Source organism: Malaya genurostris, chromosome 3 (genome assembly GCF_030247185.1).
Source record: "Malaya genurostris strain Urasoe2022 chromosome 3, Malgen_1.1, whole genome shotgun sequence".
NCBI lineage: Eukaryota > Metazoa > Arthropoda > Insecta > Diptera > Culicidae > Malaya > Malaya genurostris.
This window is the reverse complement of record NC_080572.1, coordinates 186,213,861-186,228,858: the sequence shown is the minus strand read 5'-3', so window position 1 is coordinate 186,228,858 and position 14,998 is coordinate 186,213,861. Positions and strand designations below refer to the sequence as shown.

General features: G+C 41.1%; 1 protein-coding gene across 1 annotated transcript; it reads left to right on the top strand.

The window, feature by feature from the left end:
- The first annotated feature begins 2,016 nt into the window (after positions 1-2,016).
- LOC131437290 (valine--tRNA ligase) lies at positions 2,017-5,263 on the top strand. Its single transcript, XM_058606538.1, has 4 exons — positions 2,017-2,194; positions 2,258-4,398; positions 4,463-5,098; positions 5,168-5,263. The coding sequence occupies exons 1-4, from the start codon at positions 2,083-2,085 to the stop codon at positions 5,216-5,218; spliced, it is 2,940 nt and encodes a 979-aa protein (XP_058462521.1). The 5' UTR covers positions 2,017-2,082; the 3' UTR covers positions 5,219-5,263.
- The last annotated feature ends 9,735 nt before the right edge of the window (positions 5,264-14,998 follow it).

Genomic DNA, 14,998 nt, shown 5'->3' with positions numbered 1-14,998 from the left:
CTCATGGGGTTGTTCGAGCCGTTGATGTGGAACAAGGCAACCAAAATTTGCAATGATTGACATTTTCAAGTAATCGTCACACTTTTGAATCCGCTAATGCACAAGAGTCTGCTTAGATTGATCCTTATTAGGAATCAACACCGAACACGCGAACCCAGAATATAGACTCTATTTATCGTGATTTGTATTTGTTTCGTAGCCGACGAAATTACATCAATAGCCCAAATGTATACAATTAAATGTTTGTACATGCTTGCGATACGGATATCGATATTTAAGTTTCTCTTCATCAAGCTTGTGTTCAAGTTTTGTATGCAAGCAGTTATTTTTATAGCGTTTCTCAAGCTTGGCGAAAAGAAGCTTAAATATCGATATCTGTATCGCAAGCATGTACAAACATATAATTGCATACATTTGGGCTATTGATGTAATTTCGTCGGCTAAAAAACAAATTCAAATCATGACAAATATAGTCTATATTTTGAGTTCGCGTGTTCGGTGTTGGTTCCTAATAAAGACTAAGCAGACTCTCGTGTATTTGCGGATTCAAATGTGTGACGATTAATTGAAAATGGCGATCATTAGAAATTTTGGTTGCCTTGTTCCACATCAATGGCTCGAGCAACCCCATGGGGCTGATCCTTGTAGTTTTTAGATTCATGCGAGCTTCACATTAAAAATACTTAAATTAAATGAATATGTTCTTATTAAACAAAATAATATTATTAATTACCGTTCATGAATAAAATTTTCTTCTACATTAGGCGTTTCTTCGTCCGAACAAAGGAATTCTACATGTTGCCTGTAATTGTATTTTTTATTACGAGGGTATTATGCAATGCGTATGATATGGATACGTACGTTTGTTCAAAATCGTTTTTGTTATATTGCAAAGGCACTGCATGATTTAGAAGAACAGTTTTGCAGTCCACTTTTTTAAATTCATTCGCCGCAAAATGCGAACTGCATACTCGAGCATTTTTAGTTAATTTCGCACAAACTTCTTGTCCGGTAAATATTAAAATAGACTTCATCCATCGTTTTCGCATGAAGTTATTCCGGGGAAAACTATAATCAATCTTATTAAAAACTATCTTGTATAAATATTTTGAAAGAAAAAATACTTTTACCGATGGCTACTATTCGCTTGCGTTCTCGTAGACACACCTAAATATTTTCGGTATTCTTTTATTATAACCGCATTTCGAAGAAACTTTATGTAGTCTCGACTAGTTGAAGGCCAATCACAAAAAAAACTATATCCGCAATTACTAGTTTTTGCTATATTTTGAATAAATAGACGACGACGGATAGAGCGAATGACAAGTTGGAAACTGAAACACGCACTGTTCCGGAAATCATCTACACCTACTCCGAAAACTACCTAAACATTTTTATAGATATAGTGCAAATTTTAGACGGAAATAATTTTTCCTCACAGTTCTTTACTATGTAACGCAGTAAAAAACAATATATTTTTAACTTCATTAGCAAACCTTGCATCGATTGAAATCGATCATGAAAATTACGCCACTTTCAAATATGTTACCAGTTGCATGTATCGCGTCCGCAGCAGACGTAATGAAATGTGGGATTCTCTTACATTATTTTCGCTTCGTAATTCATTGCACCCGTATCGTATCGAAACGCCAGCGTCTCCACGAATTCAGTAGAACATATATGAAACAGGCTTATTTACGTCAAGTTGTTCACGGGTTGGCGTCAAGCCGCCTATGTGATGTTTCTGAGTCGATCGTAAGCAGTGGCCTCTTTCATATCAACCTGTAACCAAATACAAATTATTTTTTGTAACCGTCTGGTTTGCCCGGTCTGCTGAAAGCTTGTTTCATGCCTTAGTTAGAAGCAACAGCACAACTTCTGCCTTCGTGGCGTATCTTACGTCTATTTTCTAGCCTGATAACAATACTCATTCCTCAGCATCAAACTCGAAAAGTATTAGGAAAATAATCGCATGTCATTTACAGAAAAAAAACATCGCATTTGCGATGGAATGGGTGGAATGGAATCAAAATAAAACAAGCATGAAATGTTGTCTTGTATACCGGGTGAATACCATTTGAAATGTTACAAACTGTCCTAACCAAAAGTTGGTACTGTTACATTAGGAAACTGAATTATGTTTCCCGAAGTTATTTGCCGAACATCCCAAATCATTACTACAGTACCAAACGAGGTAATTTATTTTATGTTTGCTAATTCCTGAACCGGTGTAAAGATTTTCCAAATTCCAAACCAGAGTTGGATGATGCTTATAAACCATCGATTGTTGAAAGTAATAACCAGGCCGCCAGAGTTGAAGCGGTGACCAGCGGTAATCGTGATGGGCACAGATTCAGTTTGCTGTTGCCCCCACCAAACGTAACAGGCGATTTACATCTAGGGCATGCACTAACCGGCACCATACAGGATGTTCTTATACGACACAAGCAAAAGCAAGGTTTTGAAACCCTCTGGATTCCTGGTATGGACCATGCAGGAATAGCAACACAAGTCGTGGTGGAGAAGAAACTACAGAAAGAGAGGCAACTTAGCCGACATGACTTAGGAAGAGAGAAGTTCCTTGCCGAAATTTGGGCTTGGAAAAATGATAAAGCTAAAAGTATTAAACATGATTTGTGCCGACTTGGGAACCGCATGGATTGGGAGCGGGAATATTTCACAATGGACGAGCAACAATCCAAAGCCGTCAAAGAAGCTTTCGTACGATTATTTGAAGCTGGTCTCATCTACCGAGATAAATCCTTAGTGAACTGGTCTTGCGCATTGGAATCGGCCATTTCCGATATAGAGGTAGATAGTATCGAAATCAATGGTCCGACAGCGATAGAAATTCCCGGTTATCAGAAAAAAGTGATGTTTGGAGAAATGGTTGATATTGCATACAAAGTACAAGGCCGGCCAGAAGAAATTGTCATCTCGACGACTAGACCGGAAACGTTGCTGGGAGATGTGGCGGTGGCAGTGAACCCAACAGATAGTCGCTATGAATATTTAAGGAACAACCGAACAATGCTCTGGCATCCCATTCGTAGAGAAGAAATTCCCCTGATATTCGACGAAAGTGTGGATCCTGAGTTTGGAACGGGGGCAGTCAAAATTACTCCAGCACATGACCGGTACGATTACGATATAGCAAAGAAACACCATCTACCGTTGGTAGAAGTTATCAACAGCAAAGGAATGATACACGAAAATTTGGGTCCATTCTCAAAACTGTCCAGATACGAAGCTAGATCTAAAATGATGGACTATCTGGCAAATCAATCACTTCTCAGAAGAGTAATGCCACACTCGATGATTTTGCCGATTTGTTCTCGTTCGAAAGATGTCATTGAATTTTTGCTACGGCCTCAATGGTTCGTCCGTTGTCAACAAATGGCCCGTCGAGCTAAGGAAGCGGTCGAAAGCGGGGAATTGCAGATGATCCCGAATGGTTTCGAGAAAGATTGGAATCGATGGTTGGACAACTGTCACGATTGGTGCATCTCTCGACAACTCTGGTGGGGACACCGAATACCTGCTTACGAGGTGAAATCAACTCACAATACCTATTGGATTGCTGCACGATCTCTAGACGAAGCCAACCGTTTTGCTCAAGAACGGCATGATGTTGAAGATGGCGAGATTTCACAGGATCCCGATGTGTTGGATACTTGGTTTTCATCTTCGCTTCTTCCATTCTCATCGTTCGGTTGGCCCGACAAATCAGAAGATATAGAACGTTTCTACCCTCTTGATATGATGGAAACTGGTCACGACATAATGTTTTTCTGGGTAGCTAGGATGGTAATGCTAGGTCAACAATTGACCGGTCGGTTGCCATTCAAAAAGGTTCTGCTTCATGGAATAATCTGTGATGAGTATGGCAGAAAGATGTCAAAAAGCCTGGGAAATGTGATAAAACCAGAACACATAATAAAGGGTATTTCATTGGATAATCTTAACAGAGAAACGGAAATATCTCACCAGCAAGGAACACTTTCTGCTTCAGAGCTGAAAAAATCCCTATCCGGACAGAAAAAAATGCTTCCCAATGGAATCCCCGAATGTGGCACCGATGCACTACGGTTTACACTGTGTTCGGCAAACGTGAAAAATCATTTCATTAACTTCAACGTCCAGGAATGCCACACAAACAAATTATTTTTCAACAAAATTTGGCAAGCTACTCGATACACACTGGGATGCGTAGAGCGTTTCAATCCACCCGAGAAACAACTCGATAAAGGATGTCTCACGGAAATGGATCGATGGATATTGAGTCGATTAGGGAATACAGTTGAGGTGTTTCGAACATCGCTAGAGGCTTACAATTTCCATTTAGGCGCGGCTGCATGGAAAACCTTTTTCTATAACAATTTTTGCGATGTTTATTTGGTAAGTGTTATGCCATTGATTACCTTTTGAATAGAAAGATTGTGTTACTATTTCACTTATACAGGAAACGACCAAAGTAAACATGAACCCTCAGCTTTTGGCTACTGCCTCCAACCATTGCCGAGTACTGCAATACTGTCTTTCACTCGGTCTTTACCATTTGGAAGTTTTCACACCATATTTAGCGGCAGAACTTCGAAATCATCTGCCTTCGGTGGATCTCTCTTTCAAACCTAAAGACTGGATTGATTTGACGTTGGAAAATGAAATCGCGGAAATCCTGGATATTTGTCAACACGTTCGACAAGCCAAGAGTGAATTTAGTCCACCTATTGCTCGGAAACATGATCCAGTGCTTCATATTTTTTCCAAGTCAGATCGATTAACCGAAATAATTCAACGTCAAATGGACAACATTCAACAGTTGACGTTATGCAAAGGAGTGATTCTGAATAGAACAGAGGCAGAGTTCGAAAAAGCGACATACACAGCCAAATCCACTGCTAGTCATTTATGCGCATTTGGAATACTAACAAATCAACAACCACCGGTCAAATTGAAAACGGAACAAACAATGTCTAGTAGCGATAAAAAATTACTCAAATTGCAAAAAGAAATGCATAAATTGCTGAATGTAGTGAACAATGAAGGTTATAAGAAATCCGCCAATGAGATAATCCAAAAAAAGCATCTCGAGAGGGTAATTGATTCTAGTACTTCTACAAATATCATCGTTTCCGGAAGCTTTAATTTGTCATATCCTTTTCAGATTCAACAACTCCGGCTGCAGATCGAGGATATGCAAAAAATGGTGCTGTAGTTATGCTTAGCCGGTAGGAATGTAAATATAGTTTAACGAAACAAAGTTTTCATCATTTTTCTACGACGTTCCGAACTGACAAATCCTTGGCATTGGCTGTTTTATGATTTTTTTTTAATTAAGGACCTTTTAACTGGAGTCATTCGGGTCCGTGGTTTGTTTATCGTCTGGTGGGAAATGGGTGCGAAATTGCTCCTAAAATGTAGGGGAAATGAGTAATTGCGAACCATATTTTAATTCTGACTGATAACTGAAAAGAAATAAAGGTAAAATTTGATTCAAAATGGCCAAATTTTTTTAATGTGCCGAGTTAAAATAATCGAATGTATTTCAAAGTTATGAGGATTATAATGAAATATTTAATTTTATTATTTTGAAAAACCGTGGAAAACTTCGAACCAAATTAAGACAATTTGAACAAATACGCATGTAAAACGTTCATTCATGACTTCGTAATGAGAAAACACAGATCTTAATGAAAAATATAGACAGAAAGCCGATGTTTTTTTCGGAACCGCAGTTTCCGATCGATCATGTTTTGGAACATAACGCGGCAGATTGGACTTTCTCTTATCATTCGCACAATCTCATCAAAAAAATTTTATTAAGATAATTTCTAATACGCATCGATCTAAATTCATTCAGATTGGTTCGGGTATATCATAAGAGTATATTTAACGCTTACGTCACATATTCGTCATCATTCCTCAAACCAAATGTATTGAAACTATTACATTTGAACTTGATCATTGATCAAATTATGCGTGCAGAAGAAATGCGGTTTGTCGGTTACGTTATTTCTACAAAACCAGAAATGTCAGCCATTTGAACTTGATCTACCATCCAATAGTAGCATTCAAACGAGCCCAGGCTTGTTGAAATCGGTTAATATATCCAGGAAAAGTGAACGTATAGACAAAACGTGAAAAGGGACACATAACAGATCGGCTGAAAAGTTCGTATCGTTTCTATGAGAGGGCGCCACTAGAATTAAATCCATACCATTTTCAGTTAGTACCAACCTTCAAAAGATACGTGTATAAATTTGACAGCTGTCTGATTATTAGTTTGTGAGATATTGCATTTTGAGTGAAGCTACTTTTGTTATTGTGAAAAAAATGGAAAAAACAGGAATTTCGTGTGTTGATGAAACACTACTTTTTGATGAAAAAAAGTGCCGCCGATACCAAAAAATGGTTTGATGAGTGTTATTCAGACTCTGCACCGGGCGAAGCAACAATTCGTAAGTGGTTTGCAAAATTTCGTACTGGTCATATGAGCACCGAAGACGATGAACGCAGTGGACGTCCAAAAGAGGCTGTTACCGATGAAACGTGAAAAAAATCCACAAAATGATTTTCAATGACCATAAAGTGAAGTTGATCGAGATAGCTGCCACCCTAAAGATATCAAAGGAACGTGTTAGACATATTATTAACGAATATTTGGATATGAGAAAGCTTTGTGCAAAATGGGTGCCGCGTGAGCTCACAATCGATCAAAAACAACAACGAATTGATGATTCTGAGCAGTGTTTGGAGCTGTTATATCGAAATAAAACCGATTTTTTCGTCGATATATAACAATGGACGAAACATGGCTCCATCACTTCACTCCGGAGTCCAATCGACAGTCAGCTGAGTGGACTGCACGCGATGAACCGAACCCAAAGCGTGGAAAGACTCAACAATCGGCCGGTTAGGTTATGGCGTCTGTATTTTGGGATTCGCATGGTATAATTTTCATTGACTACCTTGAAAAGGGAAAAACCATCAACAGTGACTATTATATAGCGTTATTAGAGCGTTTGAAGGACGAAATTTTAAAAAAACGGCCTCATTTGAAGAAGAAAAAAGTTTTGTTTCATCAAGACAATGCACCGTGTCACAAGTCGATGAAAACCATGCTGAAATTGAACGGATTCGGCTTCGTATTGCTCCCTCATCCACCGTATTCTCCAGATTTGGCCCCCAGTGACTTTTTCCTGTTCTCAGACCTCAAGAGAATGCTCGCTGGTAAAAAATTTAGCAATGAAGAGGTAATCGCTGAAACTGAGGCCTATTTTGAGGCAAAGGACAAATCGTACTACAAAAATGGTATCGAAAAGTTGGAAGATCGCTATAATCGCTGTATCGCCTCTGATGGCAATTATGTTGAATAATAAAAACGAATTTTGGCAAAAAAATATGTGTTTCTATTGAACGATACGAACTTTTCAGCCGAACTGTTACATACACACACAGACATTTTATGATCTCGTTGAACTGAGTCAAATGAGTTACTAACACTGTGGATCTCCCGAGCTATCTGAATAAAAGTCGTTTACTCAGTAATTCTATATCCTTTCTATACCACCGCTCTACGCATATTTGTCTCATGTTCTATAATATTTCCCATATAGTATAGAAAAAGGCCAAAAAGACAAGGTATTAACTATTGCTTTCTACACATCTTGGCCACCTTTCTGGCAAGTTATGGATACTGTAATATAAGCCTTTAACACTAAATCTCCTCACACATTTCAGAGCATGTAATATGAATATTCAAGACTAAATCTTTCACGCACCCCAGACCACACGCACTTGACAAAATCTCGTAAAAGCAGCATTCTACGAAAACCTAGAAACCTACATAAAATAAATACATTACCTACATGAAGGCAACTAAAATATCAACACTTGCACTTTCCGGTGACCCAGAGAAAGAAACACCGTGGTCATAAAATTCGACTGCAGAAACAAGGAAGCATCAAGTTTCAAATCGTTATGTCATCAACAAGGCAGAACACACAAAATAAACATAACCGACGGTGTCACTTCCCTCTTCTTGACGTCCCTCATGTCCACAATTGAATACCAGCCACGACCTAGAATAACAGTAACTCAGGAGCACACACTAACTCAAACCGACACTCACGAGAATAACCCAACATGCTATCGCCCTCTTTTCTCCGTATCACACCCGCTCACTCTCATCAAGAAGCTTATTTCCTCTCTTACTCACAAAATATACAATGTCCGACACGATACAACGAGTCCCATTGGTTAAACCCGATTTACACTGCGCGTTCTAACTCCTCCTCCCAGATTCTCAGTAATCCCAATTGTAATAACTAACTAGCTAGGCTAGGAGAGCATAGGATATATAAGTTAACGAACTGATAGAAATAAAGCAATCTTAATCACAACTTCAAACAGTTTACGCCAATAGAAATATTCGTCTTTTGAATGTAATCAAACACACACCCAACTTTCGCCTTATTCGCGATGAAAACAAATTTCAGTCGGAAGGAGCCAAGTCTAGTGAATACGGCGTGTGGAATCGCAGCTGTCAGCCAAGTGCTTTGCTTAAGTCCGGAATCGGTTTTACTTTGCAATGTCTACTGGTCCATTCTGCTCGACCAGTTTTTGGCATAGAGAAGACATCCAGTAAAAACTGTGAAACAAAAATTGAGTATAGCATACAAATGTAATCGAAGCGCCTCTATAGGCGAATTGCTATTTGGTGTTCACTTCGTCAAACAATCTCTTGCACAAATTGAAATCACTACATAGATGTCTATTCTATGTGTTAATGGTCCAAATTGATCATTTGTTGTCTGTAGTGATTAGTATTAACATGATAAACCACACCTCTGATCCCATCAAACACAAAGCGCTGCCTTCTTGCCGAATCAATCTGGTTTTGCAGTCGATGTTGATGGTTGTCCAGGATTAAAACCCTTATTTTTTTCCATTTAGGATTCATAACATGAATCCAATTCTCATCGCCAGTAACATTTAGATATTAAACTGATTTTCAATCGTGTATTTGAAGCAGAACTTCTCGGATTTCCGTCTGTCTTTCATTCAATTCATGTGGCACCCATTTTCTACACTTTTGAATTTTTTTTATTCTAATAGAGTATGATCACCATATGCCTCAACAAGCATTCGATGCGATTCTTCATCACTTTTCTTCAAATGAAAACTTATCGGTGACAAGTTGTAACAAATTTACTTGAACTAAATTATTAAACCCCTAATCCAGCAAAGCGTGTTAGATTTATATCAGACGAATTAAGACACTTTTCGTTTATAATTAACAATTAATACTTACCTTACCTAACAGCTATAGGCCGGGGGTGTCCTTTGCTGTATCAAGCATACGTCTCCACATAACTCGGTCCATGGCTGCTCGTCGCCAGCCACTCAAGGCACGGATGCTTTTGAGATCACCCTCCACTTGATCGATCCACCTTGCTCGCTGCGCTCCTCTACTTCTTGTACCAGTCGGATTAGATTCAAGCACCATTTTCACTGGGTTGTCGTCCGACATCCTTATGACATGCCCAGCCCATCGTAGACGTCCGATTTTAGCTGTCCGTACGATAGGTGGTTCTGCTAGCAGCTGTTGCCATTCGTGATTCATACGCCGTCTCCACGTTCCGTCTTCCATCTGCACTCCGCCACAGATGGTCCTCAGTACCTTTCTTTCGAAAACACTGAGGGCGCGTTGGTCCTCTGCCAACATAGTCCAGGTCTCGTGGCCATAGAGAACAACCGGTCTAATGAGCGTTTTGTAGATGGTCAATCTCGTGCGGTGGCGTACTTTTCTCGATCGGAGGGTTTTTCTGAGTCCAAAGTACGCACGACTCCCTGCCAAAATACGTGTATGAATTTCTCTGCTGGTGTCATTATCGGCGGTCACCAGTGAGCCCAAATACACGAACTCGTCAACCACCTCGATATCGTCACTGTCTATCAATATTCGTGGTGGGAGGCGTAGTGTTTCTTCTCTAGAGCCTCTTCCTCTCATGTATTTTGTTTTCGACGCATTTATGGCCAGTTCGATGCGCATAGCTTCAGCTTTCAGTCCGATGTAGGTTTCCGTCATCTTCTCAAGGTTACGTGTCACAATATCAATATCGTCAGCGAAGCCAAAAAGTTGTACGGACTTTCGGAAAATCGTGCCGCTCGTGTCGATCCTCGCTCTTCGAATCACACCTTCCAGGGCAATATTGAACAAGATACAAGAAAGTCCATCACCTTGACGTAGTCCTCTCCGAGATTCGAAGGGACTCGAGAGCGTCCCAGATACTCGGACGTAGCACATCACTCTATCCATCGTTGCTTTGACCAATCGCGTCAGTTTATCCGGGAAACCGTATTCGTGCATTATCTGCCATAGCTGTTCTCGATCGATTGTGTCGTATGCCGCTTTGAAGTCAATGAATAGGTGATGCGTGGGTACGTTGTATTCACGACACTTCTGGAGTACTTGTCTCCAGAACTGTCTTGTATCGCGAATATGTGATCCGTAGTGGCGCGGGCTCCAGTAAATCCCGCTTGGTACGGCTCTACGAATTCCTTAGCTATTGGTTATAGACGACGGCAAAGGATCTGGGAGAGTACCTTGTAGGCGGCGTTCAGCAATGTGATTGCGCGGTAATTGCAACAATCTAGCTTATCGCCCTTTTTGTAGACGGGGCATACCACTCCCTCCATCCATTCCTGCGGTAGGATCTCTTCCTCCCAAATCCTAGAAATTATACAGTGCAGCGCTCTAGCCAGTGCCTCTCCTCCATGTTTGAGCAGCTCGCCTGGCAACTGGTCATTGCCCGCGGCTTTGTTGTTCCTCAGCTTGCCGATCTCCTCACTTATCTCCGACAGATCAGGGGCTGGAAATCTGTCGTCGGCTGAGCGTGCACCCAGATTGATTCCTGTACCGTTCTCTGTATCTTGTGCTTCGCCATTCAGATGCTCGTCATAGTACTGCTTTCACCTGTCGATCACCTCATGTTCGTTCGTGAGAAGGATACCACTGGTATCTCTGCACATTTCGGCCTGTGGCGTGTAGCCTCTACGTGAGCGGTTCACCTTCTCATAGAATTTCCGTGTATCATTTGTGCGGTACAGCTGTTCCATCGCTTCGCGATCTTGGTCTTCCTGGTGGCGCTTTTTCTTCCGGAAAACCGTGTTCTGTCTGTTCCGCGCCTGTCTGTATCGTTCCTCGTTCGCTCTAGTGCGGTGTTGCAGCATCCTCGCCCTTGCTGCGTTCTTCTCTTCGACCAACTGCTGACATTCGCCGTCAAACCAGTCATTTCCTCGATTCGACAACCTCGTAACTAGAATGGTTGCAGCAGTGCTACTCACGGCGGACCTTATGTTCCTCCAGCCGTCTTCAAGAGTCACCGCGCCAAGTTGCTCTTCCGTTGGTAGCACTAACTCCAGTTGTTGCGCGTATTCCTCTGCAGTAAGAATGCTACGTAGCTGCTCGAGATTGAGTCCCGGCGTTCCTGTGCGACGAGTATTGTGCACCGTCGATAGTTTTGAGCGCATACAAACCGCGATAAGGTAGTGGTCAGAATCAATATTGGCACAGCGGTAAGTGCGGACATTGATGACGTCGGAGAAGAATCGCCCGTCGATGAGAACGTGGTCGATTTGATTTTCCGTATGTTGATCAGGTGATCTCCAGGTGGCTTTGTGGATGTCTTTGCGGGGGAAGAAGGTGCTTCGAACTACCATTTCTCGGGAGGCTGCAAAGTTTACGCATCGTTGACCGTTGTCGTTTGTTACCGCGTGCAGGCTCTCCAGCCTGATCACGGGCCTGTACATTGCCTCCCGGCCTACCTGAGCATTCATGTCGCCCATGACGAGTTTTACATCCCGCCGTGGACAGCTGTCGTAGGTTCGTTCCAGCTGCGCTTAGAATGCTTCCTTCTCGTCATCGGGTCTCGTCTCATGTGGGCAGTGCACGTTGATGATGCTGTAATTGAAGAAACGGCCCTTGATCTTCAATACGCACATTCTATCACTGATTGGCTGCCACCCAATCACGCACTGGCGCATCTTGCCCAACACTACAAATTCGGTCGTATCCTGGGAAGCCAAGCGATTTGCAGTTCCATGTGCCAAGCTTCCAATCGTAGTCCTTTGTTCGTTGCGTAGGTCTTTGCCGATTATTCCGAGTCGAATTTCCTTCTTGATCGTACGTAATATATGTTTTCCGGGCAGCTTGATAGGCCTGCACCAACCTCCTGTCTCACCGGAGGGCCGTCGTGTCAGCACTGCTTAGAGTCCCACACTGACATGAGGACGGTAATCAGCCGCTCCTAACATGGAGAACAGACACTGTTTCGAGCCGCCCCAACTTGGGGAACAGACGCTCAGGTAGGCTCGCTCTCTGTAAAGAGAAGGCAAGCCCTTCCTTCCCTGTCAGCATACGATCAAGCTCCCACCGGGGTTGGTTACCCGATCTTTCCTATGGTTGCTCGTACCCCAGCCGGCACCGCGGTGAGGAAGGGATAGGAGTTACTGGACAAGAGGCTAAGAACCACATTGGGGCCTGAATTGCGCATTGTCCAGTCGTTTACCAACCATTAACAATTCATTCACCTATTGAACCGACCCGGTTAGCAGTTCAATGCATAGGGCTGAGGTCTTACAAGCCAGTTGTGTCGTATGTCCCCATCAACCTGGAAAAAAAGTTTCTTAGTGTCAGTAGGGTCGTAGCACCAGCCATGCAATGGTTCTGTAGGCTATGAATTGGATGCGCAGTCTTTTGACACAGAAGTTCAAATTCTACAAAAGGAATGTAATATCAAGGGTTTGCTTTTTATCCTATTGAAAACACAGAAATATTTTCAACCAGTAGGTGCAAAATAATTCTAATCCAAACAAAACTCTAAATTGTACACCTATATGGAAAACAAAGATGTGTATGTGTGTGTTTTATCTATCCCAAGCCCTTAGAGCAAATTCAGCAGCTAGAAGTTCTATATGGAAGATCTATAATAGAGCAGAAACTGAAACAAACGTATCCCCAGCAAGCCGTTCTAGTTTTATTTATTCTACCAGTACTTCTGTCAAATTTACAACTAGTCTACTATGCCGTTCTATTTTTTGTATATTTGAAACACGAGTAAAACACTGCTGGGGCTGCCAGTTTTTCTTGTTATAAAATTCAGATTTAAATTTTGTAACTGACATAAATTATGCATCTAGAACTATGTTAGAACATTACTGAATATGCCCTTACTGTCTGGCAGTTTCGTTGCATAAGAAAACATGCGGTAATTTTTTAACTGTTCCAAGTACAGAAAAGGTTTCGCGTGAACTTTCTCTCTCCTTAGAACTAAGCGTGATACTTTTGGCAACTTCATTTTCTATTGGAAATGAGTACAGCACAAATGTATGTGCAAAATACTTGATTCGGTCAACTTTGTTTCAATTGAAATCTATGTGGAAAACAATGTGACATTCATATGAAATTCATTGAGAATCTAGAGGTAACGATATATCTTATAGTTTTGATGTGCATTTCAGATAAATGTAGCATGATTTCCACTTAATATCGACAGGTTTTACACTCATTTCATGAGTGAAGTACGCCCAAGCAACCAGAAGTTCCACAATTACTTAAAAAGTCCACTTTCTTGCTGCTTAAAAGTACACGCCGAACTTTTGAGGACTTGAAAGTACAGATCAAGTTCCGTGTGAACTTTCTAGCTGCTTAAGAAAACACGTGGCAATTTTTGACAGTTCGAAGTACAGAATAAGTTCCGCGTGAACTTTCTCGCTGCTTAAGAATGCACGTGGTACTTTTAGCAACTTGAAAGTACAGAACAAGTTCCGCGTGAACTTTTTCGCTGCATAGAAGCTGAACAATGTATTCTAGAAGCAGCTTAGAAGTTCGTTCCGTTGCGTCGCGAGAACTTTCAAGTGTGGATAATTACTTAAAAAATGGGCTGCTTAGAATGCTATTGATTAACTTTGAGAGCTGCTTAAGCTAAATCAGTCCCTTTTATCCGAACTTTTGGTTAGTTGGGGTGTCTGTTTGCATTAATTCAATGTGTTCTACAAGTAGTGATAATTCAAATGCTTTGCACATGGTGCTAGCGTGCAAATTATTGTCAGTGTACCTAAAAAACGGGCTGCTTGGACTGTGGACCAACTCGCGAACTATTTTAACTTTTAGTTAAAATTTGACAGTCGACCAGTTATAACCCTGCTCGAAAGTATGATTATTTTTGACAGTTCGATAATTCCTTTCCAACACTGAAAAAAAATAGTTTAAGATCTTCAATAAAAATTACTTTTGTGTAATTTCTTTTTATTGTGTCAGTCAAAGAAAATACTGCGATGAAGAGTTCTAATACGTTGTCAAACGAAGATAGTATTTCTCGAAGTTCATATGTTGACTGTATTCAGACCCTATCAGCATGGAGCGATCTCAATCTTCAGTTCAGCAACGCCGTCACACGACATCACATTCAACATAATAATCATGTCAATTCCAATTGTATGAGTGTGCAGTGCTGCTGTTTTGGTGCGCACGAATTTAACATTCCTCTCCCCTGCTTCTATGTACGAGATTCGATGCGGACTCGCGTGAGGGCACCATGCACGCAAAAAAATGGATGTTGCCAATGATTTGTTCGGGAAATGTGAGAGCTGGATATCTTGTTAATATGATGTCTTTGCTGTATTGCAATTATTATACCAATTGATATTATTCTATTTTCAGTACAAGTTTTTCAAATAAATTTCCAACCGTCAAATGAAATGGGCGGTAGTTTTAGTTAAATTTTAGTTGAGTTTTCACATATAAACCTATTAGCACCCTCTCGTTCCGCTACTAACGTAAAAGACGATAGCACCTAGTCGACGCCGTTCTATTGACCAAATGTCATCATTGACACGCGAAGAGGCACCTAAACTTTTGACGACCTAGAGAAAACAACGATGTGCTTCACATCGAAAACGTTTTCTGGATTCATTCGGATTATTCGCAATG

Excerpts from the sequence above, each read along its gene's own strand:
- LOC131437290 (XM_058606538.1), top strand. The coding sequence starts at position 2,083 with ATGTTACAAACTGTCCTAACCAAAAGTTGGTACTGTTACATTAGGAAA. Across the intron at positions 2,195-2,257 it reads TTACTACAGTACCAAACGAG|AGTTGGATGATGCTTATAAA; the intron begins GTAATTTATTTT and ends ATTCCAAACCAG. Across the intron at positions 4,399-4,462 it reads ATTTTTGCGATGTTTATTTG|GAAACGACCAAAGTAAACAT; the intron begins GTAAGTGTTATG and ends TCACTTATACAG.